Genomic DNA, 26,791 nt, shown 5'->3' with positions numbered 1-26,791 from the left:
CCATTTCGCTGAGCTATCCCTGGGTTGTAATGAAAAAAAAATAAATAAAAAGTCATCGCGCACCAAAGAAATTTCTGTGCTGCTTTGGATTTTCTGTCACTTTTTTTTATTTTTGATTTCTGTTATACAGCTAGAGAAAAACCTTTCCCAAGGAGCTCTGCGAAGACATAGGCCACGGCTCTGTCTTGTGGCCTCTGTGACTCTTCTGAGAGGAAGAGCTTGGCTTTGGCTCATTCGCAGAGCTCAGAGGCTGTGCGGCTCAGGTTTCGAAAGGCTGCGGCCTGCCCCTGGGCTGACCCCTGTCTTCGCAGAGCTCAGAGGCTGTGCGTCTCTGATGGCGAAAGGCTGCCGCCTCCAGCCTGCCTCCTGCCTCTGAGCCGTGCTGTGACTCGTCTGAGAGTAAGGCTGCATTCTTCCCCCCTGAGCCGTGGCCCCTGTCTTCGCAGAGCTCAGAGGCTGTGCGGCTGGCTCTGGTTCGACAGGCTGCATTCTTCCCCCACCAAGAAAGGCTGCGGCCTGCCCCTGGGCTGACCCCTGTCTTCGCAGAGCTCAGAGGCTGTGTGACTCGTCTGAGAGTAAGGCTGCATTCTTCCCCTCTGAGCCGTGGCCCCTGTCTTCGCAGAGCTCAGAGGCTGTGCGGCTGGCTCTGGTTCGACAGGCTGCATTCTTCCCCCACCAAGAAAGGCTGCGGCCTGCCCCTGGGCTGACTCCTGTCTTCACAGAGCTCAGAGGCTGTGTGACTCGTCAGAGAGTAAGGCTGCATTCTTCCCCCCTGAGCCGTGGCCCCTGTCTTCGCAGAGCTCAGAGGCTGTGCGGCTGGCTCTGCTTCGACAGGCTGCTTTCTTCCCCCACCAAGAAAGGCTGCGGCCTGCCCCTGGGCTGACCCCTGTCTTCGCAGAGCTCAGAGGCTGTGTGACTCGTCAGAGAGTAAGGCTGCATTCTTCCCCCCTGAGCCGTGGCCCCTGTCTTCGCAGAGCTCAGAGGCTGTGCGGCTTTGAAAACACAGAAGAAAACTGCTGATCGGCCGAGTTCCCTGCCCCCTCCTTCCTCAAAACTCCCTGCTCGCAGCTGCAGGCACCACAGTTCCTCCTCTGGGTCTGCCTTGCTGTTTCTCCCGCCCGCTCGTGAGTGAAGCTCCACTGGGCGGTCCGAGTCAGTCATTCTCCAAGAGCCGAGGCCAAATCATCTCTGTCTCCAACCCCCTCTCCCCAGTCTCTGCCTCACATTCCTTCTCTCCTCCTCCTCCTCCTCCACCTCCTCCTTCTTCCCTTTCTCTCTGTTTCTCTGTCGCGAGCGTTCTCTGAGCCCCTTCGGAAAGCTTTCTGTGTCTGCCCACTGCCCTCATCTCTGATCTGGCCCCACAAAAAGCTGAGCTGTGGACACGTATTTGGTGTGTGTAAAAATGCAAACACGTCGTCTTCAGGGAGGGAGCTCTGCGAATGAGCCGAAGCCAAGCGGCTTTGGACGTGACTTGCAGACACTCAGGCGTGTAAAACCAGCAATGCTCCAACGAGCATCCTTTTTATTTTCTCTTTGTGATTAGTGACATTGAAAATCCTGCTCGGCATAGCTGCGAGACGCTGCTTTTCTTGCAGGGCCCTGCCCGCTCCCTGAGCTGAGAACCTCCCTGCTTTGAAACACAGAAGAAAGCTGCTGATCGGCCGAGTTCCCTTGCTTCCTCAAAAAAAAAAAAACTCTGGTCTTTCCTCGCAGCTGCAGGCAGCACGGTCCCTCCTCTGCGTCTGGCCTGCTGTTTCTCTGGCTGTTCTCTTGGCTTGACAGCGGAGGGGATTTCTCTAACGTGCCTCGGTCGGCCTCACAGAGCGGAGGTCTCCGCATGCCTCCCTCCCCCCTCTATCTCTCTCGCGCGTGTTCTCTGAGCTCGTTCTACAGCTTTCTGTGTCTGTGTCCCTGTGTCTGGGGAGGGGATTTTTCTAAAGCACACGCCAACCTAAGCAAGTGCGAGGGGTAAGGAAATGAAGAGAGAGAAAAAAAAAAGAATGTCTGGTTGGTCACTCACAGTAAAACAGTGGATGGATAAAAAAAAAAAAAAACACAGGGGTCAAATGCACCCTAAAGTACAGCGCGAGGGAATTGCCAAATGCAGGCCACCAAGTAATGTCTCGTGGGGTCATTTATACTCTGTGTAAATGAAAGTTTGTGAAAGTGAAAGTTTTTTTTTTAAAAAAGTACGGGGTCAAATGCACCCTAAAGTACAGCGCGAGAGGTATGAAAATAAATAAATAAATTGATGCCCCCCTTCTCCCCCCCTCCACCCCCTGGTGGTCGTGGGGTGTAAGGACAATGAAGAAAACAAATACGGGGTCAAATGCACCCAAAAGACAGCGCGAGGGGTATGAAAATAAATAAATAGATTGATGCCCCCCCTCATCCCCTCCACCCCCTGGTGGTCGTGGGGTGTAAGTACAATGAAGAGAGGATGGGGTCCTTTACGTTCCGTAAAACAGCGGAGTGAATGTTTTTTTTTTTTTTTTAAAAATATGGGGTCAAATGCAACCAAAAGACAGAGCGAGGGGTATAAAAATAAATAAATAGATTGATGCCCCCCCTCATCCCCTCCTCTCCCTCCACCCCCTGGTGGTCGTGGGGTGTAAGGACAATGAAGAAATGAAAAAAATATGGGGTCAAATGCACGCCAAAGCACAGCGCGAGAGGTATGAAAATAAATAAATAAATTGATGCCCCCCTTCTCCCCCCCTCCACCCCCTGGTGGTCGTGGGGTGTAAGGACAATGAAGAAAACAAATACGGGGTCAAATGCACCCAAAAGACAGCGCGAGGGGTATGAAAATAAATAAATAGATTGATGCCCCCCCTCATCCCCTCCACCCCCTGGTGGTCGTGGGGTGTAAGTACAATGAAGAGAGGATGGGGTCCTTTACGTTCCGTAAAACAGCGGAGTGAATGTTTTTTTTTTTTAAAAAAATATGGGGTCAAATGCAACCAAAAGACAGCGCGAGGGGTATAAAAATAAATAAATAGATTGATGCCCCCCCTCATCCCCTCCTCTCCCTCCACCCCCTGGTGGTCGTGGGGTGTAAGGACAATGAAGAGATGAAAAAAATATGGGGTCAAATGCACGCCAAAGCACAGCGCGAGAGGTATGAAAATAAATAAATAAATTGATGCCCCCCTTCTCCCCCCCTCCACCCCCTGGTGGTCGTGGGGTGTAAGGACAATGAAGAAAAAAAAATACGGGGTCAAATGCACCCAAAAGACAGCGCGAGGGGTATGAAAATAAATAAATAGATTGATGCCCCCCCTCATCCCCTCCACCCCCTGGTGGTCGTGGGGTGTAAGTACAATGAAGAGAGGATGGGGTCCTTTACGTTCCGTAAACCAGCGGAGTGAATGTTTTTTTTTTTAAAAATACGGGGTCAAATGCACCCAAAAGACAGCGCGAGGGGTATGAAAATAAATAAATAGTTTGATGCCCCCCCTCATCGCCTCCTCCCCCTCCACCCCCTGGTGGTCGTGGGGTGTAAGGACAATGAAGAGAGGATGATAAAAAATATGGGGTCAAATGCACGCCAAAGCACAGCGCGAGAGGTATGAAAATAAATAAATAAATTGATGCCCCCCTCCTCCCCCTCCACCCCCTGGTGGTCGTGGGGTGTAAGGACAATGAAGAAAAAAAAATACGGGGTCAAATGCACCCAAAAGACAGCGCGAGGGGTATGAAAATAAATAAATAGATTGATGCCCCCCCTCATCCCCTCCACCCCCTGGTGGTCGTGGGGTGTAAGTACAATGAAGAGAGGATGGGGTCCTTTACGTTCCGTAAACCAGCGGAGTGAATGTTTTTTTTTTAAAAATACGGGGTCAAATGCACCCAAAAGACAGCGCGAGGGGTATGAAAATAAATAAATAGTTTGATGCCCCCCCTCATCGCCTCCTCCCCCTCCACCCCCTGGTGGTCGTGGGGTGTAAGGACAATGAAGAGAGGATGATAAAAAAAGTATTGTCTCGTGGGGTCGTTTACGATCCGTAAAACAGCGGACTGAATGTTTTTTATGCCGGCCACAGAGAAATTTCTCGTGGGGTCGTTTACGATCAGTAAAACAGCGGACTGAATGTTTTTTATGCCGGCCACTGAGAAATTTCTCGTGGGGTCACACGAGCTGCGTAAAACAGCGGATTTTTTGGGGGGTCATGCAGACCCCAAAGCACATGCCCACCTGAGCGAGTGGGAGGGTTATATAAATACGGAGGTCAAATGCACCCCAAACTACAGCGCGAGGGAATTGCCAAATGCCATCCACCAAAAAAAAAAAAAAACGCCTCGTGGGGTCACACGTGCTCCGATAAACAGCGGTTGGAATTTTTATTTTTTTTTGAAAAAAAATACGGGGGTCAAATGCACCCCAAACTACAGCGCGAGGGAATTGCCAAATGCCATAAACAAAAAAAAAAATTATACCCCCCCCCCTTCCCCCTGGTGGTCGTGCGGTGTAAGGAAAATGAAGATAGGAAAAAAAAAGCATAGTCTCGTGGGGTCATTTGCACTCTGTAAAACAGCGGAGTGAACGCTTTTGTTTTTGGAGAAAAAAATAATAAAGTATTGTCTCTTGGGGTCATTTGAGCTCCGTAAAACAGCGGAGTGAACGCTTTTGTTTTTGGAGAAAAAAAAAAATAAAGTATTGTCTCTTGGGGTCATTTTAGCTCCGTAAAACAGCGGAGTGAACGCTTTTGTTTTTGGAGGAAAATAAAAATAAAGTATTGTCTCTTGGGGTCATTTTAGCCCCGTAAAACAGCGGAGTGAACGCTTTTGTTTGGAGAAAAAAAAATAAAGTATTGTCTCTTGGGGTCATTTGAGCTCCATAAAACAGCGGAGTGAACGCTTTTTTTTTAAATAATACAGGGGTCGAATGCACGCGAAAGCACAGCGCGAGGGGTATGTAAATAAATAAATGAATTGATGCCCCCCCTTCCCCTCCCCCTGGTGGTCGTGCGCTGTAAGGAAATGAATAGTGGGTGAAAAAAAAAAGCATTGTCTCGTGGGGTCATTTGCACTCCGTAAAACAGCGGAGTGAACGCTTTTTTTGGAGAAAAAAAAGTATTGTCTCTTGGGGTCATTTGAGCTCCGTAAAACAGCGGAGTGAATGTTTTTTTAATAATACGGGGTCGAATGCACGCGAAAGCACAGCGCGAGGGGTATGTAAATAAATAAATGAATTGATGCCCCCCCTTCCCCTCCCCCTGGTGGTCGTGCGCTGTAAGGAAATGAATAGTGGGTGAAAAAAAAAAGCATTGTCTCGTGGGGTCATTTGCACTCCGTAAAACAGCGGAGTGAACGCTTTTTTTGGAGAAAAAAAAGTATTGTCTCTTGGGGTCATTTGAGCTCCGTAAAACAGCGGAGTGAATGTTTTTTTAATAATACGGGGTCGAATGCAAGCGAAAGCACAGCGCGAGGGGTATGAAAATAAATTTAAAAAAAAAATTGATTACCCCCCTCCTTCCCTCTCCACCTTCTGGTGGTCTTGGGGTGTAAGGAAAATGAAGAGAGGATGGAGAGAAAAAATTAAAAATAAAGTATTGTCTCGTGGGGTCACTTCTGCCCTGTAAAACAGCGGAGGGAATGGGTTTCGTGCTGGCCACCGAGAAATGCCTCGTGGGGTCACTTATGCCCTGTAAAACAGCGGAGAGGATGGAGAGAAAAAAAAAATAAAGTATTGTCTCGTGGGGTCACTTATGCCCTGTAAAACAGCGGAGGGAATGGGTTTCGTGCTGGCCACCGAGAAATGCCTCGTGGGGTCACTTATGCCCTGTAAAACAGCGGAGGGAGTTATATTTTTTTGGAGGGGGGTCATGCAGACCCCAAAGCACATGCCAACCTAAGGGAGCGGAAGGGTTAAAAGGGCTTTTTTATGCCGCCATCGACATCATTATGTGAGCGACAGACAACACTCCAGACCAGCTGGTGGCGCTAAAGCACCATGACGCTGTTAGCCAAACAAAGAAGAAGAGCAGCACGAGGCGCTAGCAGCGTTAGCTTGTTAGCAGGCTAGCAGCGTTAGCTTGTGTTGAGAGGTCGGTGGTGTTTTGTTGGGACGTTTGTGAAGTTTTTGGACAGAAAGGACGATACGTGGTTCGTGTGGAAACTCTCAGCATTTTCCAAAGTGTCGTAAATGAGTGAAGAAGTGTTGAACGGAAAGACAACGTGGATTGCTGTGATTGTGAGACTAGCAGATGATCGATCGGAGCTGCAGTGAAGAGGACGGCGGTGTTTGTGGGAGTTGGAGCTGAAGATCGGAGCAGGAACCATGTCTTCCCTTCAGTCTCTGAGAGAGTTGATCAGCGAGCGACTAGCTGCTGCTGCTGAAGAAATCTGCAGACTCTGTGAAGGAACCATCGTCCAGTACGAGCAGGAGCTCTGTCGTCAGCGCAGACTGCTGGATGTCATCTGGAAACCACAGCTGCAGCTACACCACATAGGTATGTGACCTTCATCAAAGAATCAGAGAAGAAGCCCTTAGTTTGAGCTTCATGCTTTTCTTTTTGGGGATCCGTCTGTCACTCAGTGGTGGTTCTACACTAACTTACTTTCCGGGCGATAATCCAATCATTTTCCTGTTTTACTCTTTGCACGAATTGTGCTATACAAATAAAACTGCCTTGGCTTGTCTTCCTCTCACAAGTACAATTCACTAAAAAGTTACTTAACCCTCCTGTTATCTTCATTTGTGAGGGACAGAGATGATGTTCCTGGGTCAATTTGACCCGGTTCATGTTTTATTAATTAAAAAATGTTTGAAACCCAGAAAATCCTAACAAGCAGTGTGAACATTTGATACATAACTCCATTAGTAATCATTCTATCAGTATTTAGTGAAATAGTGTTCTTTACCTCTAACAGGTAGTGGTTCAATTATTAGATAATTCACTTGTTTTTCTTAAAAATATACATGTTCAACCTTCTTTTAAAATTTTCACTACTGTATTACTTTTGAAAGACTAACATATAAAATAAAAATAATCGAGTGTGAAGGAACTTCTGTGGGAAGGAAACTGGGAAGGAAACTGAGACAAATATCACAACCTGATATGTGCGTCTGAACTATGAGTAAGTGAACTATTGATTCATTCTTCCGACCTGCGGCTAGTGGACCAGTGCCAGAACTACAGCAGGGGTCTCAAACTCGCGGCCCGCGGGCTATATGCGGTCTCCAAGATGATATTTTGCGGCCCCCGCCTTAATATGAAAGTTTAATGTTACTGCAGTGCAGGCCGCCAGTTTGTATGAATGACACTTTTTCATCGTCGTGCACGGAGATCACTAACCAATCACAGTCTGGTATATGACTCTTGAGGGTTCCTTACTTTCTTTTTTAGAACGTATCTATTCGCTTGTAATTTTCTAAATACATGCAGTCCGTGCTGAACTTTTCTCTGGGTCACACAGACCCGTAGGAAGGTTTAGGTTTTGGTTACGGCGGCGCATGATCAAACTGGTTACGGCAGCACACCGCTCCCGCGGGAGTCGGGTCAGCTGAGGAGAATAAATGTCCCACAACTACATGCGTGACAGGTAACGGGGCTCGAACTTTAAACACGCTCCAGCAAAAACAACATTAGTTTTAGACACACTGAAAATACGTGGGGAAAATGCAACGATAGACGTGCTTGACATGAACCGGCGCCGCGCCTGGATCGTTGGGGAGACCAGGCGGGGGGGTGGGGGGGTGGGGGGGGTTGAGATGAAGGTGAATCTGCAGCAAGACTGAAGGACAACAGTTGGAGTTGTCCTTAACATTCAATTTAGTTTTAATATTCTTCTCCCCCTTAGTATGATCTGTGTTATTATATATTTTATGATTATTTTAATGTTTTTTAATGTATGTAGCCTTTTTTTAATGAATTGGTATTTTAAATTCTTTGAATTTCTCACTTAACTACAAAAACCATCAGGACACATGTCCCATAATGCATTGTTTTGTAGTCATCAGTGCAGCTTTCAGTCAGTTCAGTACTAAATTTTCAGCTGTGTCCGGGTAGGTTTGCCCCTTGCTCCCACCCCTTTCTTGCGATATTTTTGTGATAATTGACAGTTAATGTTGGAGCAAAAACAAAAATATATGTCACACACCAGGTGATCTGCACAGCGTTGAGTTCACCTGGGTGATCTCAAACACGGTTATTGTGCATCTTGGCTGCACCTATTTGGTGTCACAAAGATAAATTTCCATCCGTTTTCTTTACTATTTGTACTGTCATGACAGAGATGGTGCTGTCAGTTTACCTGTTGTTGCATCTTCAAAAGTGCAGAATAAAATGTGACACTGAATTAGAAACAGCACATTGTAATTTCTGCATCTATTATTAAAGTATTTATTAGTAATACAGTGGAAATTAGTAGATTTGGTTAGCATGTTGATTTACGGTATGCGCCCCTAAATTTTCTGGTTGTGCCCCTAAAATTTTCAGTTAGGGGCCACTGTGCTCCTAGTGAAAAAAGTTAGTCTGGAGCCCTGGGATGACCATTTAGTTTAGTTAGTTCAATTTAGTATTTTCCTATTGAATTCTATTTATTCATGATCCTTTTGATTTTATGTTTTACTTTTTCAATTACCGATATAAAGCCCATCAGGACGACTGTTGTTATGGATTTGGGCTATACAAATAAAATTGAATTGAATTGAATTGAAATGACTGACTTGACATGGTCACATGAGTCACTGCCATCCTAGTGGGCCCTGGCACTGTCTTTATTATGTTTTTCTGCAGACAGGTTTGTCTGACGCATTTTGGGGATGAAGACCAATGTATTTCACCATTCATTGACATGAATGTCTTGCTTGGAGGAACAGGAATAGCAATTCCTTCATCTGGTTCAAAATCAGAATCAGTAGAATCAGAATTTAGCTCAAGATAGTCTTCTTCTGATCATGGTCAGTGGTGACTTCCAGAGCCTCCTGGACTGTCACCTTTCTGCTTCTGCTGCTCATTTTCTAAAGGTCTGCCTGTGTAATGTTGGAAGGACTCCCATGCAGAGAATCTTTCATATGTTTTTCCCCTCCCCTGTTGAGTGTCCACTGAATGTGGGTTGAGTTTTCCCGCGAGAACATAAATGGTTCCTGTCAAAAGTCACAACACCTATGCACTTGTGTGTGTTTGTGTGTCTATGTGTGTGATTGGGGTGAAATGTGTCTCACAGCTAGCTGCAAATAAAGGAAAACTAACAATAATAAGACATCCTTGTACCTCCAGTTTGACTGCCAGGTCAATTTAACCCGAACAGTATCTATGTGATATAATCATGCAGGGTTGCAAATATGTGAGATAAACCATTTTCATAATATATGTTGATTACGCTAATTAAGCCAAGCAGAAGATGTTTCATGCTGAAAAAATACTTTTAACTATTTTTCCTAGATTTCCTAAACTTTAAAACGGGTCAATTTGACCCGTTATATAACAGGAGGATTAAGTACATGTAACCCGTTACTACCCACCTCTGCATATATATTCATTTCAAACAGCCTCTTCAGACTCCTCAGACATTTTCTCCAATGATCACAGAGTTTGTTGATGCTTGAAAAAAACTCAAAAGTCCTGGGGGGTATTCCAGGAAGCTTGTTTAAACTACCCTGACTTTAAGCCTGAACTCTGGCTGAAATCCGCTTGAACTTGCTTACTCTGGGTATGTCGGTTCCAAAAGACCGGATATGAGTTAGCGTAATTACGCTCGACTTGGTAACCCTGGGTTAACGCACGTGCACAGCACGTACTCAAAGACATTCTCAATGGATCGCCGATTTCCAGAGTCACCATGGAAATGCGTGGTGGAAAAAAAAAAGAAACGGCTTCAGCGAAACGGAGTCTGAGATTTTAATAACGGCGTATGAAGATTATATGTCCATCAAAAAAGTAACACGGCTGCATCATCAAAAGAAAGAGTTTCTGCTTGTAGGAGAGGAACAGACAAAGTACACGCACGAGTTTGACTCTTGGGGGGCGTGACAATGACAGGGCTTGAAAGCAAGGAACCTGACAGCCCCCTCCCCGGACCACATTAAGGAGTTCCTTACTTTCCTTAGAACGTATTTATTCGCTCGTAATTTTCTTAATACATGCAGTCCGTGCTGAACTTTTCTCTGGGTCGCACAGACCCGGAGGAAGGTTTAGGGTTTTGGTCAAGCGCGCAGCGGCGTGTCACCCCCGACCACAAACGGTTTATGCACGGCTGTTAGGGCAGCTCACCGCTCCTGCGGGAGTCGGGTCAGCTGAGGAGAATAAATGTCCCACACCTACATGCGTAACAGCTAAGGGGGCTTGAACTTTAAATATGTGCGAGTGACAAGATTTAGTCTTAGACACACTGAAAACACGTTGGGGAAAATGCAACGATAGACGTGTTTGAGATGATCGAGCGCCGCGCCTGGATCGTTGGGGAGACCAGGCGGGGGGGGGGGGGGGGGGTGTCCTTACCATTCAATTTAGTTTTAATATGCCTGTCCCCCTTAGTTGGATCTGTGTTATTATATATTTTATATTTATTTGAATGTTTTGTAATGTATTCAGCCTTTTTTTAATCATTGGTATTACCAGTTGATCTGTGCAGCGTTACGTCCACCTGGGTGATCTCAAACACGCTTATTGTGCATCTTGGCTGCACTTATTTGGTGTCACCAACATACATTTCCATCCATTTTCTTTACTTATTTGTACTGTCATGACAGCGATGCTTTTGTCAGTTTACCTTCTTGTTGCATCTTCAAAAGTGCAGATTAAAATGTTACACTGAATTAGAAACGGCACATTGTAATTTTTGCATCTATTATTAAAGTATTTATTAGTAATACAGTGGAAATTAGTAGATTTGGTTAGCATGTTGATTTACGGTATTCGCCCCTAAATTTTCTGGTTGTGCCCCTAAAATTTTCAGTTGGGGGCCACTGTGCTCCTAGTGACAAAAGTTAGTCTGGAGCCCTGAATTACTTCGATTGGTAACAAGTAATTGAGTTAAATTTATTCAACCTAATTTCTTACGTCTATAAAACTCTAATTATTTATACAACTCATATTTACATATTTATCTAACTAAATGTCATATTACTCCAATTAAATTAATATTTTTTCCATCTTAATTAATTATAATTCTTGAACTCTCATATGTCTAAGTTTGAGCCGGCAGATGTACTCGTTTGTATAAAAATTAAAAAGAACGAAACAATATGCTCAAAGTGCACAACCTCATGTAGGAATTTTCAGTCATTGTCATAAAAGATGCTAACAGAAGGGGTGCTATATAAACTCATCATCTTCTCCGTCCCTCTCACTCAAGGTGCAGAGGCTAAGCAAAGTAGGACAAAATAACTCGTCAAAACACGGCAGAACACGGTGAAACAGCTAAACAACTAAACACATTTGGTCAAAAACCCACACTTAAATCCAAATCCGTCCAGAATGGTATCCCACAATCCCTTGCGGTGCCGCTCTAACAGCAGGACCAAAGTTACACCTACTTAATTGAATTAATTTGAATGAAAGTAAACTAAATGTCTGAAAACTACGTGTTATTTTTAAACTGACTTAACAAATAAATGATTTATCTTAACCGAAACAAATAATTAAGTTAGATCAAAGTAAAAAATATTATTTTTTTCCAACATCCATATGTGGTCTTTTCACCCTCTCACGGTGGAAAAAGTATTTTCTGAGCTTCTTCATCCACTAAATCATCTTCAAATAGACACGCTATGCTGCTTCACCTCTCTGAAAATAAACTAACCTTCAACTAAACCTGCTCCAGACCAGGTTATGTTCAGAGCATGATTTGCCATGTCAACTTGACATACCCTTAAACATACCTCAATTTCTGGAACCGAAAGCTGAGGTTATCAACTTCCTTAGCCTCAAACTTACCGTGGGAGCTAGCATAACCTGCTTTCTGGAATACCCCCCTGGAAACGTATAAAAGGCTCCTTGTTGTGTTTTTGTCCCTGCAGGCCTCCCCCAGCATTGGATGACTGAAGAGGAAGATCTCTGCAACCAGCAGATGAACTTCAGAGTGGAACAGGAGGAACCAGAAGCTCCACAGATTAAAGAGGAACAGGAGGAACCAGAACCTCCACAGATTAAAGAGGAACAGGAAGAATCAGAACCTCTGCAGATTAAAGAGGAACAGCAGAGCTTTAACGTAATTGATAGTCAGGATGAAGAAGGAAATCAACATGAAGAATCAACATCAACTACTAATGAAGAGACAGACCCACAGAACAGAGATGAGAGGAAGAGGAGAGACAGAAGTCATGTCCAAAGTGTGGACAGCTCTCACATGTCAGCAGGTCAGTGTGACTCTGATCTTCATCTCCACACTATCGGTATGTTCACTTCAACAACGGTTCTATCTTGAGCTTCAAGCTCTCCAAACATGCAGTCCATCAACAGCGTGTCCTGGAAGAGTCTCTTCTGTCCCTTCCAGTTGAAAAGACAGAAGACATTGTTGGTCAGTGCAGCCGACAACATTCTTCAAATCATATGATCTTAGTTAGTCCCTCCAGCTAACGACAAACAGGAAACCGTAACAGATCAAAGAGAAAATTGTTAACAGATAAAAAAGTACAGTCTGTTTTGTCGTCTGTGGTTCTAAGTTTGTAGTTCAGTTCTTTTCAGCAGATTTCTCTGTCAAACCCAAAATCCCATCTAAACCTCTTTGATGTCTCCATGTCTCCAATTCCAGACAGTCAGACAGATTCTATTTCCAAAACTACATTTCAAGCTAAAACCCAAAGACAGGGTCCTGTTCATGGATCTGCAGACAGAAAAGATTCAAACCTGAACACATCAGTGAAAAACTGTTTAGTGTCAGAACTGTTCTCCATTTTTTTCTGGACTGATTCTTCCTCCAGTGCAGCTTCATCTTCATCAAACTGCTCCTCATTGGTGGGTGGAAACACAACAGGGAGGTTTTTCTGTGTCCAGTTCAGCTCCATGAATGTTCAGGCTGTTTAATGTCAGTGATTTCAGTTTAGAAAAACTGCATCTCTGCTGAGATTTGCTTCACTTCCATAAGAACCTCAGCAGCATCAGGATCATTTTGTTGATGGTTTGTCTGTGGAATGACATTTCATATTCATAGCTTCAGTGGAGATCAAGAGTCTGGAACCTTTAACACTAAAAGAACCATTTGATCCAGTTTCTTCCAGACCAAAACCCAACAAGAGCCACAAAGTTCCACTTCACTGTTTAACAAAATACTTTTTATTTCTGTTTTTCTGGCTGTTAAGACAATCATTTATAAAATGTAGCTTTTAAAAATGTATTTTAATTATGACAGTATTATCAGAACTGTCATGAGATTAATTCATTGTGTGATTTATCAATCATTACCTGTTATTAAGTAATTTAATGAATCTATTTTTCATTTAATCTAATAATTGCTGCAAAAATCCTGATTTTGAGGGAATTTTTATTGAAATCTGTAAAAATTTTAATGAGCTTTTTGTCTGAGGGTTATGCTATGTATCCCATCATGCATCACACTTGTCCCATAATGCAAGTCAGGTCCATAAATATTGGGACACAGACTCAATGCCAGTATTTTTGGATTACCCTAATGCTAACAGAGTTCACCATGCTAAACTTTTGGCGTTTGCTGGTTGGGCTAACATGCACTGACATTATCACCCCACCTCTCTCCTGTAAATGCTAACTGAAATTGAATTTTGCAATACTATTCGCAGGGTGGATGTGCAGGGCTCCAGACTTCGACCAAGTGGTCGCATTTTGCGACCAAAAATTGAGAGTGTGCACCTGAATTTTACATCCAGTCGCACATGTGCTACCAGTAAATTTGCCTCCCCCACCCTCTGTATTTTCTATGCATTAAACGTGGAAGGGGCACGTCAATGATCAATGAAATAATCAATGAGACGCAAACACACACTCGCGTTTCATTGTGTGATGCCTGTCTGTGAGGCGGCTTATGCGTGTGAGAAGAATAGGGAAAGCAGCTGTAAGTGGCTAAAATGCATGGAGGGGGAGGGGCCTAGAGATAATCGAGCGCGCGTAAACATCTGTGGGAAGGAAACGGAGACAAATATCATCACAACCTGATATGTGCGTCTGAGCTATGAGCAAGTGAACTAATGATTCGTTCTTCCGACCTGCGGCTAGTGTACCAGTGCCAGAGTCTACAGCCGAGGTCTCAAACTCACAGGCTATTTGCGGCCCCTAAGATGATATTTTAAGGCCCCCGCCTTAATATGAAAGTTTAATGTTAATGCGGCCCGCCAGTTTATATGAATGACACTTTTTCGTTGTCGTGCCCGTAGCTGACAAAGCAAACAATCACAGTGGAGTACATGACTCTTGGGGGCGTGACATTGACCGGGCTTGAAAGCAGGGGAACATTTAAGGCAGGAAACCTGACATGCCCCTCCCCGGACCACATTAAGGAGTTCCTTACTTTCTTTTTTAGAAAGTGTATATTCGCTCGTAATTTTATATAATAAATAAATATATGCAGTCCTTGCTGAACTTTTCTCTGGGCCTTACAGACCTGGAGGAGGGTTACGGTTATGGTTACGGTGAGGCGCTGCAGCGTATCAACCCCGACCAAACAGGTCTCTCCGCCCCCGCAGGAGCCGGGTAGCTGCGGTGAATGAATGTCCCACACCTACATGCGTGACAGCTAACGGGGCTTTAACTTTAAACATGTGCGAGCGACAACAAGATTAGTCTTAGACAAACTTAAAACACGTGGAGAAAATCCTGATATAGTTTTGCTGGGTCTTAAGGTATATTCACCCCCAAGTACTCAACTGATTTGGCATCCCATTTTATCTTCCTTTCCTTTAAACCTTGATTTGATTCAATTGAACAATGAGTATCTGAGTTTTATTTATATTTATTTTGTATCCTGAGCTTTGACCAAATCTATCAAAAATCTTCATCAAATTACCAAATGATTTGACTGGATCTAATAAATATACCATAACGTCATCTGCGAACAGGCCTATGATATGTACCTGTCCACCGATGTCTATTCCTGTTATCCTCGTGTCTTGTCTCACCATCTGGGCAAAATGTTCTATATAGAGGGCAAAGTATAGGCCTAAGGCAACAGCCCTGTCTAGTCCCCCTTCCCAGCATGAATCTATTTGTGAGGGAGCCGTTAATTTTGATTCTACCTGTTGGTTTGTAGTAGAGAGAACAGCTTTCATAAAGTATTTCTTTGCCTTCCCTTAAGTCTAATTTTTAAATAAATGGCATTGTGGTCTGATACATCAGCTACTCCAATGTAACACCCCATTATTGTGCTCATGTGCTCTTTCTGCATGAAGAAGTAATCGATCCTGGAGTAAACTGAATGAGTTTCAGAGTAGTGGCTGTAAGCTTTTTGTAGAGGATGGAGATCTCTCCACACATTAGGCCTGCACAATATACCGCAAATTTATCGTTATCGCAATATCCAGCTCTGCAATATGCATATCGCAAAAGATGGCGAATATCGCACTAAATCGCAAATCCAAAATGTGTTAAAACAATCTTCTAGCAGCTTGAAGCATTTAACGAATCAAATAAATCCCTTTATGCTTTGACCAATCAGATGGACGCCTTCCCATTGTTGACCAATCAGATGGAGGCCTATTATGTTAGATGTTTGTCCCCCATGTCGATGAGGGTCATTTGGAGTACAGTAAACCCTTGTTTTTCGCAGGGGTTACGTTCCAGAAAGAACCCGTGATAGGCAAAATCCGTGAAGTAGAAACCTCTATTTTTTTTAACAATTATTATACAATTAAATACTCTATTATACATTGAAAAGAAAGAACAAACCAATTTACAGGCTCAAGCAATTGTTTCACAAATCAAAGTACTTTAAAAACGTTTATTTTTCAACAAATAACTTCTGTACTATACTGTCAAATAATAATTTGAAACATCGCTGTAAACAGAAGGCTTCAAATCGCGGAGATAAGCCCCGCCCACCGCGACCCGAGAGTAATTAAATTAAACGGGAGAAAATTTAAAATGATCATGAAAAAAATACAAAGTACAAACGGACAAATAGTGGCTCAGGTGTATTTCAATGCTCTTCAGTCTGAGAAGCTGCAGTGTTTTCTCCTTCTCAAGCCCACGGTGCAGCTGTGTGTGTTTGTTCGGGAGAAGAACATAGTGATTGACAGTTGGTGTTGCTCTTTTTCTATGGGTTTTAGAGAAACTTGAAATTGCAAGATGATTTGCATGTACGTAATTTGGAAAGCTGATTTACGTACGTGTACATATTAAACTGCAACATTATTGACGCACAGGTAGAGAAGAAGCGGAGTGACTTTTTTAGCCAATCAGAATGCAGAACACAATGCACGATGCAAATCCGTGAAGTAGCGAAACCGTGAAAAGTAAACCACGTTATAGCAAGGGATCACTGTATAATTTTTAAACTGTTGCAATGAAATGGGAATGATATTTTTGTTTATTTTTCTGTTTGTTTATTTACCGCAAATTTATCGTTATCGCAATATTGATCACTAATATCGCATATCGCAAGTTTTCCTCATATCGTGCAGCTCTAGTTTTTGCCCAATATCTCACAATACAGAGTCCTGTTCATCCTCTCCTTAATACAGTGCAGTCGTCCTGTCCCCTGTGCAGAATAACACCCCCAGAGCTTGATGCTTCCACTCCCGTGCTTCACTGTAGGTATGCTGTTGTTGGGATGATGCTCCTCCTTCTTCCTCCTCGAAACACGCCGAATGGAGTTACGACCAAAAAGTTCTATTTTGGTCTCATCTGACCACAAGACTTTCTCCAATGACTACTCTGGATCACCAAGATGGTCATTGGCAAACTTCAGACGGGCTTTGACATGGGCTGACTTCAGCAGGGGAACCTTCTGTGCGATACATGATTTTAAACCATGACGTTTTAATGTATTACTTATAGTGGCCTTGGAAACGGTGGTCCCAGCTCTCTTCAGGTCATTGACCAGCTCAACCCATGTAGTCCTGGGCTGACTTTTCACCTTCCTTACCATCATCGATACCCCACGAGGTGAGATCTTGCAAGGGGCCCCAGTCCGAGGGACACTGACAGTCATCATTAGCCTCTTCCATTTTCTGACAATTGCTCCAACAGTTGTTCTTTTCTCACTAAGCTGCTTGGCAATTGCCCCGAAGCCACGTCCAGCTATGTGAAGATCTACAATTTTGTCTCTTGTGTCTTTTGACAGCTCTTTGGTTTTGCCCATGTTGGTAGTTAGACTTCTGAATTATTGTGGGGTGCACAGGTACCTTTATACAAGCTAACCACCTCAAACAGATGCCACTAATTTAGAATCATGAGCAGAGTGGAGTTGGACTATTTAAAAGCAGAACAGCAGGTCTTTGCTGGTCAGAAATCTATATGATAATCAAGTTATCAAATACTTATTTGTCACAGTAAAATACAAATAAATTGATAGGAGAACTTGCTAAATCACAGGGTGATCAAATACTTATTGACCTCACTGTAAGTAATTCTGAAAAACAGCAAAGTGAAATAGAAACAAAGATTCTTTGAAAAATATTAAAATTGAAATCCAAGGTCCTGAAAAAAGCCATAGAATTATAATAATATTCAACATGTTTAAAATTAGTATAGATAGATATATAGACTTTAATTATCCCGAAGGAAATTTTAAGTGGCCAACTGCCCATACTTTAATCAGAATCAGAATCCTTTATTGTCATACGCACAGCTTTTACACCGACATACGAAATTACTTCCAGTCCAACCCGAACAAGATCAGACATACAACAAATACACATACAGTTCGAGTTTTACTGAGGCAGCTGCAGCGACTGCGCACCTTTTTCTTAGGATGGGTAAAGATGGTTACAATAGGTGGGTAGGGTGATTGGTGACAAAAGGTTGTATCTCAACACTGTGATACAATGTGTAGATACAAGAAAAAAACACCGTCTGAACACAGAAGCACATATTCTCACGGCCACGCAGTACACAAGGATCACTGGGAAGGTTGGATAGGGGGGGTGGGGCGGGGGGGTGAGTTCCGAGGAATGTCGAGGTCGAGGGGGGGGGGGGGGGTGAGCAGCAGCGTCAGCCTTCAGCACAGCAGCGGTTTTCACACTCTGAGAGCGAATGATGTTTTGGTTGGAGCCAAGGAGTCTCAGCTCAGGGGGGGTCCGATTGGATTAGATTTTCCGGCGCCAGCAGGTTGTTTGCTCTGCTGGCTGTGTCCTTGACTGGTCTTGCACTGAGAGGCAGATTTGATCCAAAATGTGGGCAATTTAGACCAGTCTAGACTCAATTCGGGCAGAAACGCACTCCAAGTTGGTATCCATCTTCTGCACAAGTTCAAAGATCGAGAGCATCCTGCTTAAGTGGGCACGACAAGCACAGAGCTTTTGATCCACTTGTGAAAGTTTCTCGTACTGAGTCTCTCCTCCCCGAAGAATCCTTCCACAGAGCTCAGACGAATCGCCTCTCTCCGTCTTCTGCTCCCAGACTGCCTGATAGATCAGAAATCCTCCGATCCCAATGATGAGGACTCCAATTATCATAACTCCAAAGAGGTACACATCCTCAACGTCTTCCACAGACAGCTGGGCCAGGCACACCAGCCTCCACTTGCCCCATGGATCGTTGGTGTATCCAGCCGCGTGGGTGCCGTCTGGGCAGGAAGGGTCCGCTTAAGGGTCCGTTCCTTAGTGTGGAAAAAACTCTGTCGATCGAATTCAAAGACCAGCTGATCAAATCCATCTTTAGAGTGTAAAAAGAGCAGGAGTAGCAACAGGCAGAAAGATGGAGCTCCAGGGAAGACAGACAAAAGCTGGGGGGGGGGCTGATACAGAAGGAGCGAGAAGAAAATCGTCCATCCTCGACAAGAGCAGGAAGAGAAGAAGACACAATCATTCCTAAAACAAATAAAAACACAATAAATAGCTAAAAATATAAGAGGATAAAAAGGATAAAAGCAAGTATGAACAATTCCTAAAAACATGTCAAGTTTCCCAGAAATTCAGCTTAATCAAAAACAAGACTAAAAGCTCTCAACACAGAGTGTTGTGCAGTCTGATGGCTTGTGGGACAAATGACTTTCTAAGTCTTGCGTGGAGCAGCGTTGGGATAAAAGTCTGCTGCTGAAGCTGCTCTTCCTCTCACTGAAGGCCTCATGCAGAGGGTGTGTCACATTGTCCATAATTGCCTGAAGTCTGGACAATGTTTGTTTTTCAGCCACCTCCTCCACTGTGGCCAGCTTCAGTCCCACAACAGAGCTAGCCCTCCTGATGATCTTGTTTAGTCGGGTCAGGTTTCTCTTGCTTGTGCCGCACCAGCACACCACAGCGTACAGCAGAGCACTTTCAATCACTGTTTGATAAAACATACTGAGAAGCTTGGTGGAGACGTTAGAAGAGGCCAGCTTCGCAGGATTTTAAAATATTTTAAAATGCTGTTTTAAAATAATGAACAGGTTTTTTAAAGCAAAATTAAATATATTTAATAATAAAGTGGCTAACTTAAAATCTGTGTGCAGATTTTCACAATTCCATAATCTTTTTATATACACTGACCAAAAATATAATTGCAACACTTTTGTTATTGCTCCCATTTTTTATGGTATGAACTCAAAGATGTGAAACATTTTCCACATACACAAAATAACTCCTTCGCATAGAGTTGATTAGGTTGTCTATTGTGGCCTGTGGAATGTTGGTCCACTCTTCTTCAATGGCTGTTCTAAGTTGCTGGATATTGGCAGGAACTGGAACACACCGTCGTATACGCCGATCCAGAGCATCCCAAACATGCTCAATGGGTGACATGCCCGGAGAGTATGCTGGCCATGCAAGAACTGGGATGTTTTCAGCTTCCAAGAATTGTCCACAGATCCTTGCAACATGGAGCAGTGCATTATCATGCTGCAACATGAGTTGATGTTGTTGGATGTACGGCACAACAATTGGCCCCAGGATCTTGTCACGGTATCTCTGTGCATTCAAAATGCCATCAATGAAAGGCACCTGTGTTCTTCGCCCATAACATACGCCTGCCCATACCATAACCCCACCACCACCATGGGCTACTCGATCCACAACATTGACATCAGAAAACCGCTCACCCACACGACGCCACGTAGCTTGGCAATGATGACATGGGGTCTCTTGTCTCCCATCTTCTTGGACGCAGGCACGCGGTGTGATCGGTTGACTTGTATGTCTCGCTCCAGCTTCAGCACCTTTCTGAGCATTTTGGAGACCTCATCTGGGCTGCTGGATTCCAGCCGCTCGTCAACACTGACTATGCGAACGTTTCCCCGCGTCATTCTCCCCTCCATGTCTTTACACTTATCCCGTAGTGTTGTAATTTCACTTTGAAGCTTGGTGACAGTAGACTGACCACGTAGACAGTCTGCCTTTAACATACTCCATGTCCGTTTCCATCGAGGCCAGCTACGCTCGCACAGCTGAGGCATTGCTAGCAATTTCGGCTCGCACAGCCTGTAGTTCAGACCTGAAAGCTTCAAAGTCTTCTGACAGCACACTCTGAAGTTCGTCTCTGGTAATTTGCGATTTATCATCCCTCAGTGACACTAGAATCTCTGCTTTAATGTCCTCACCCTGGACCGAGCTTTCAGGCTCGCCGTTCTTGCTGGCTTAGATGCACCGTTGTCAAACTTGTATTTTCGGGATTTCTCTGCCATTGTGCTTATGTTGGTTTCCTCAGAGATTAAAATTGTTTAAGGCCGGGCTTACACAACACCTACCAGACAATGCCGCTTTTCAAATAGATATGATCAAAAGTCTGCAGGAGCTCCAAACCGCACGTCCCTACTCCATCTTGACTCACCTCTCCCCTAGCCATACTGTTTTGATCCAGATTCCAGCTCAGACGAGGAAAACAAAGACGGTCATGGATCTGACCAGAAATGCTGAAACAATGTACAGCTGGTTTAATAACGATCATTTAGGATAGGGTTGGCTGATGTCCCTTAAATTGGCAGTTGACTATGTTTGCAGTCAACCATCGGGATGGACGATGATATCAGGGGGGTTGGGTAGTTTTTTGTTATTTATTTATTTGTTATTTTACTTTATTACTTTATTTTATTTCCCAAATAATGACTCATCCATGATGATCCAGTCTAAACTGAGGGAAGTGATTTTTAAAAATAAATAAAATACACAAAATAGAAAAGAAGTGGTGCGCTCCTGCACTTGATTAGTCAGGTGGACCGGTGGAGCGAGCGACTGTGTCTCTAGCAGAGCAGACGGACTTACAGTTTTGGGTTTAAGGGGAATTGGGGATGCTTTGTTACGTGTGGGAGACTTAGGACGAGCTACTGAATTTAAGAGAACATGGTGTCCCGGTAAAAGTGTGTGTCGGCAGAGCTCGGAGCGCCAGCTCACTCAGCGGCTGTGGGGCGGTGTAAGCTTCAAAGCAGAAAGGCCGCTCAGTGCTTAGAAACCGTTCAATCACATGGATTTGTGTTTCCAGTCGTGTCCCGACAAAATAAAGGCTAAATATTCCCACATATTTACGAGCAGCCAGGATGCAGATTGCAGCCTTTCCTGCATGGATTTATGTTCATGCTAATGTTGTTAGCCCGTGTTAGCATACTGCTAACCCTGGCTTCTTTCTGGCACCGTTCTTCAGCACAACCCTAATTTATGATTTATTGAGGGCCACAAAAAATCTTCCTGTGGGCCGCCATTCGCCCCCGGGCCACAACCACCACCACTGAGTGTCTGACTCCCCCCATAAGAGATGGGGTAGGGCAGTGTTTTTCAACTTTTTTGAGCCACGGGACACTTGACAAAAATCCCGCGGCACACCAGGATCCATCTGTTTTTTCTAAAAGTTGTAATAAAAGTTAAAAGGTTTAAAAACTGTTTGATGTGTGTTCGTTGTGGTTTCAATGCATTTAAGAAAAAGACTAATTGTGCGCTGAAACGCTGTCACTTTCACCCAATGCATCTTGGGAGATGTAGTGTAAACAGCTGGCGAACGCAGATAGACTCGCTTCTCTGAGCTTCATAGTTTGTTCACTTGTTCCATGGTCTGACACCGGATCCCGCGGAAAGCTGCACCGCTAAAGATGAGCGTTAGCTGGTATTTTTGTTGAAACTTAGTGACTTTATGAGCAGAATCAGGACAAAGAAGTGAAGACTTTAACCACTTCTGATTGGTCAGACTAATGACATGTGATTAAACCTCCAAAAATGATTGCTGGAGACAATTAAAGGGGCAGTACTTTTGCGAAAACGTCTGAAGCTATTGCTAAATCGCGGTACCGTCATTCTTATCTAAATGTCTTTAATAGAATAAAAAAACACAAAAAAAAAAGTATTTTACGATCTTTAATATTCCTAACTACTCTGTTTCATCAGAGCCTGTTTGGATGAACAAAGCTGATATCCTGGAGATGGTAAAATGTTTTTAGATCCGTGAATGAGGGCAATTTCACACGGCACACTTGACCATCTTCCACTTGAAAAACACTGGCGTAGGAAACACAAGATCAATGACCACCACCTTATTACTGTAAAAGATGAGTTTGTCAGTGTGGGGAGTGTGTGTTTATTAAAATGTATAGTAACCTTTTTTGAAAACTTATGAGTTTCTTTAATTAGGTGTTTAACCTACCGAAGACTGAAAGACTGACATCACTCCTAACTGTCTTATCTGTAAAAGAGAACCAAGACAGACTATTTCTTGACAATACACATGCACTGTATACCTTTAAAAGTATAAAAGTTTTCCTTTTTTGTCTTTTTGTCCCTACAGTTGTCCCTCAGTATGATGAGAGTGAAGTGGATCTGTGCAACCAACAGAACAATTTAACAATGGAACACAGGGAACCAGAAACTTCACAGGTTAAAGAGGAACATGGAGAACCAGAAACTTCGCAGATTAAAGAGGAACAAGTGGAACAACAACTTCCACAAAGTAAAGAGGAGCCAGATGAACTCTGCATTAGTCAGGATAAAGAGCAGCTTGATCTGAAGCAGGAGACTGATACCTTGATGGAGATTCGTACTTATGAGGAAGATGAGAACAGTGAAGCAGATCTAAACAATCAGCAGAGCTTTAATGTAACTGATTGTCAGAATGAAGAAGGAAACCAACATGAAGAATCAACATCAACTAAAGATGAAGAGACAGACCCACAGAACAGAGATCAGAGGATGATTTTTAGTTATTTATCTCATCTCAAAACAAACATTAGACACAAAGGAAAAAAGCCCTTTTCTTGTATAGAATGTGACAAAAGCTTTAGTCAAACATGTCATCTTAAATCACACATGAGAACTCATACAGGAGAGAAGCCTTTTTCTTGTATAGAATGCGATAAATGTTTTAGTGATTCATCTAGTCTCCAAAAACACATGAGAACTCATACAGGAGAGAAGCCTTTTACTTGTAAAGAATGTGATAAAAGTTTTAGTTTCCTACATAATCTCAAAACACACATGAGAACTCACACAGGAGAAAAGCCTTTTTCTTGTGTAGAATGCGATAAACGTTTTAGTGATTCAACTAGACTCCAAAAACACATGAGAACTCACACAGGAGAGAAGCCTTTTTCTTGTAAAGAATGTGATAAAAGTTTTAGTTTCCTACATAATCTCAAAACACACATGAGAACTCATACGGGAGAGAAGCCTTTTTCTTGTAAAGAGTGTGATAAACGTTTTAGTCAATTATCTAATCTCAAAAAACACATGAGAACTCATACAGGAGAGAAACCTTTGTCTTGTATAGAATGCGATAAACGTTTTAGTGATTCATCTAGTCTCCAAAAACACATGAGAACTCATACAGGAGAGAAGCCTTTTTCTTGTATAGAATGTGATAAACGTTTTAGTCATGTGTTTACTCTCAAAACACACATGAGAACTCACACAGGAGAAAAGCCTTTTTCTTGTGTAGAATGCGATAAACGTTTTAGTGATTCATCTAGTCTCCAAAAACACATGAGAACTCACACAGGAGAGAAGCCTTTTTCTTGTAAAGAATGTGATAAAAGTTTTAGTTTCCTACATAATCTCAAAACACACATGAGAACTCATACGGGAGAGAAGCCTTTTTCTTGTAAAGAGTGTGATAAACGTTTTAGTCAATTATCTAATCTCAAAAAACACATGAGAACTCATACAGGAGAGAAACCTTTGTCTTGTAAAGTATGCAAAAAGAAATTTAACCAAACATCCAGTCTCAAGACACACATGAAAACACATTAAAGGGGACTGCCCTTTTCATGTACAGAATGTGATAAACAATTTTAGTTCTGTATCTAGTCTTTTTGTTTAAACAATATAAAACAAGTTTTAGCAATGTATTTAGTCTCAAATCACCCCTTTTTTGTGTAAAGTATTTGCCAAAAGTTTTAGTGATGTATTCGACCTTAAAACAGAGAACTCATGCAGAAGAGAAACTGACCTGAGATCAGCTATCAAAGCATCCTGATCTTTCATTTAAATGTATTTAGGCTGATGGCCTCCATACCACATTGATGCAGTTATTTAGTAATAAGGAGGCAGAAGTGATTATTGGATGCATTGAAGTGAACAGTTTACTGAATCTGAGTGCTGAAACCATTTTTTTTATTCTTCTGACTTAAAATTGTAATTTTTTAGACATTATTTGTAGGTGTTTGTCATTTATAAGCCACTATGCTCACATATCTCAAATCAGGGATTGTGTAATGATTCTAAACATCATGAGTTTCACTTTTTAAGTTATTTAACTTCATGAAATTAATTCTTTTAGATATACCGCTAAATAGAAATGTGCTGTTTTGAATTATGAGGGTAAGATTTGATTTTTTAAAAATTTTGATAATGTTCAATTTCTGTTGGTTGATATTTCTTAGTAGAATTTTGTACTTTATGTTATTTTTAAAAGTTTTTGAGTTAACTGTTGTGGTTGTTGTTTATGTCCGGGACACTGACAGACGAAGTGTGTATTATTGTACACCGTGGAAGCCCGATCTGTTTCTTCTGCAACGTGCGTTAATTTCTCATATTGCACACTTTGAAGGCCATTAACCTGCTCACACCATGGTCACTTACAAAAGAAAGAAATATTCAATCCGTTTTTAGTACTTTCTTCTTGTTATTTTTTGGATTTAAATTGCGTTTTTCTCAAAAAGCGAACTATTTGTTACGTGATGTGGCACACTGTCACTGTAACATAACGCACCGGCGGGGCCAACACTGACTTTGACTACAGCTGCAAAGGAAAGGGATAACTATGACGACCATCAGGATGTGTTAAATAAAATCAGTTCAGAGATAAAGTTCACCTCTTAGTGCTTGTTTTTGTTCATACGATTAAGCTAAAGGTTGTGGTAAAGAAGCCAGCGCAGTGATGTAGAACATTGAAGCTATGTGACCAGAACTTCTTTTTAGGCGTGTGTTTATCCCTGTGGATTATCACTTTTTAATCTATACCCAGCAGCCAATCAGAATCAAGTATTTACCCGGACCATGGTATAAGCGATAACAATGTTGTCTAAGTCTTTGTGTTACCATGACGAAACTAGAATTATTTTACACATCTCTAAATCTAACACTATATGGTTCATAAATATTTCAGTATTGTTTAAAATATAAAATTATAAAGAACCAGACTGGTGTTTGTGTCTGGTGTTCTTGTGATTCCTGCTTTCTAGTAGACATTAGAACTGTTCCTCTGTTCTTTTTGGTTCTCAGTGTTCTGTTCCAATCTTTACTGTGAAGAATAAAGTGGACGTGAACATCAGTCAGAAGTGTGGAGTCTTTCCCACAGTGTGGGTTTCTACTGTTTGGTGATTTTCTGCTGGTTCCAAAGCTGGACTCCTCAGGTCCAGTTCTGACTGCTGAACCCATGACTGAGGTGAGATCACAGAGCTTCATCAAATCAGTTGATTGGTTCATCAGTCACGTTGACCATTTTGTCTTTCTTAAATTTGCCTGTTTCAGCTCTGAAACATCTCCAACTATTTACCAAACACCACTTTCTCTAGCAGAGTAGGTTTTATTCTATATCTTCATGAAGGAACGTCCAGCTGTTCCAAACTGAAACCATCGGAAGTAGCAGTGTGAAGATGCTCTCCACTCACTGAAACCACACTTTTCTGTATTCTGCATAGAGATTTGTTTGTTTTCCATAGTGTTGTTGTTCTTCCACTTGTTGTTTTTGTCCAATTCTGACCTAAAGAGGAAGTCTGTACAGGTGCAGACAGAGACAACCCAAAGGAGGACCCACTGACTGTATAAGTAATCTGGACTGAGCCAGTGTGATGTTACCCATAAAAAATTTCTTACTTCCAGCTCCAATAAAAAGAAGTCAATTCAGCTGCCATTTTCCTGATGGATATGGATGGAGCCTGAGTCTGTCTGAGTCAACATTTCAATGTTCAAGACTTTATTGATCTCCATGTTGTTGAATAGTCTGACTGCTGTTGGGACAAAGGACCTCCGGTAATGGGCCTTTTTGCACTGGGGGGGCAGCAGTCTCTGGCTGGAATCCTTTTAACCCTTGTGCTATCTTAGATGACCCCACCCTTGCATTGACGTGTTATTCCTACCATGATAAAGGTGGAAAGATTTCATGTAATCCTCGGACACCAGTGAGGTTCACAAATCATTGAAGAAAAAAGGTTCAGAGCACTGTCTAGTGGGTCTAGATGACCCAACTCCCAATGTTAAAGTGCCTGGGATAGCACAAGGGTTACGTGAAGAAAAACTGACTTTTGACCCCTCCCTGATGTGTTCCACATCCAGCTGCAGACACACCACTACAGCTCACATTCCACTTCTGATCCAGCAGTTAGA

General features: G+C 42.9%; 3 protein-coding genes across 4 annotated transcripts in view; all 3 read left to right on the top strand.

Moving 5' to 3' along the window:
* Positions 1–26,791, top strand: part of LOC144986810 (uncharacterized) — a 508,483-nt gene that overhangs the window by 411,997 nt on the left and 69,695 nt on the right. The gene's annotated exons all lie outside the window — the stretch shown is intronic.
* The window catches only part of LOC144987228 (uncharacterized), a 431,641-nt gene that overhangs the window by 370,600 nt on the left and 34,250 nt on the right, over positions 1–26,791 (top strand). The window lies entirely within an intron of this gene.
* On the top strand, positions 607–25,736 carry LOC144987232 (uncharacterized). Of its 2 annotated transcripts, XM_078936388.1 has the most exons (3): positions 607–6,455; positions 11,969–12,307; positions 22,758–25,736. In XM_078936388.1, the coding sequence occupies exons 1-3, from the start codon at positions 6,284–6,286 to the stop codon at positions 24,212–24,214; spliced, it is 1,968 nt and encodes a 655-aa protein (XP_078792514.1). In that variant the 5' UTR covers positions 607–6,283; the 3' UTR covers positions 24,215–25,736. The 2 variants fall into 2 exon arrangements, with proteins under 2 accessions (XP_078792514.1, XP_078792517.1); XM_078936391.1 differs by lacking the exon at positions 11,969–12,307.

This window comes from Oryzias latipes, chromosome 2 (genome assembly GCF_053564925.1).
Source record: "Oryzias latipes strain Hd-rR chromosome 2, Olatipes_Hd-rR_3.1".
NCBI classification, from domain to species: domain Eukaryota; kingdom Metazoa; phylum Chordata; class Actinopteri; order Beloniformes; family Adrianichthyidae; genus Oryzias; species Oryzias latipes.
Note: the sequence above shows the minus strand (reverse complement) of the source record. Positions and strands in the feature narration are given on the sequence as shown.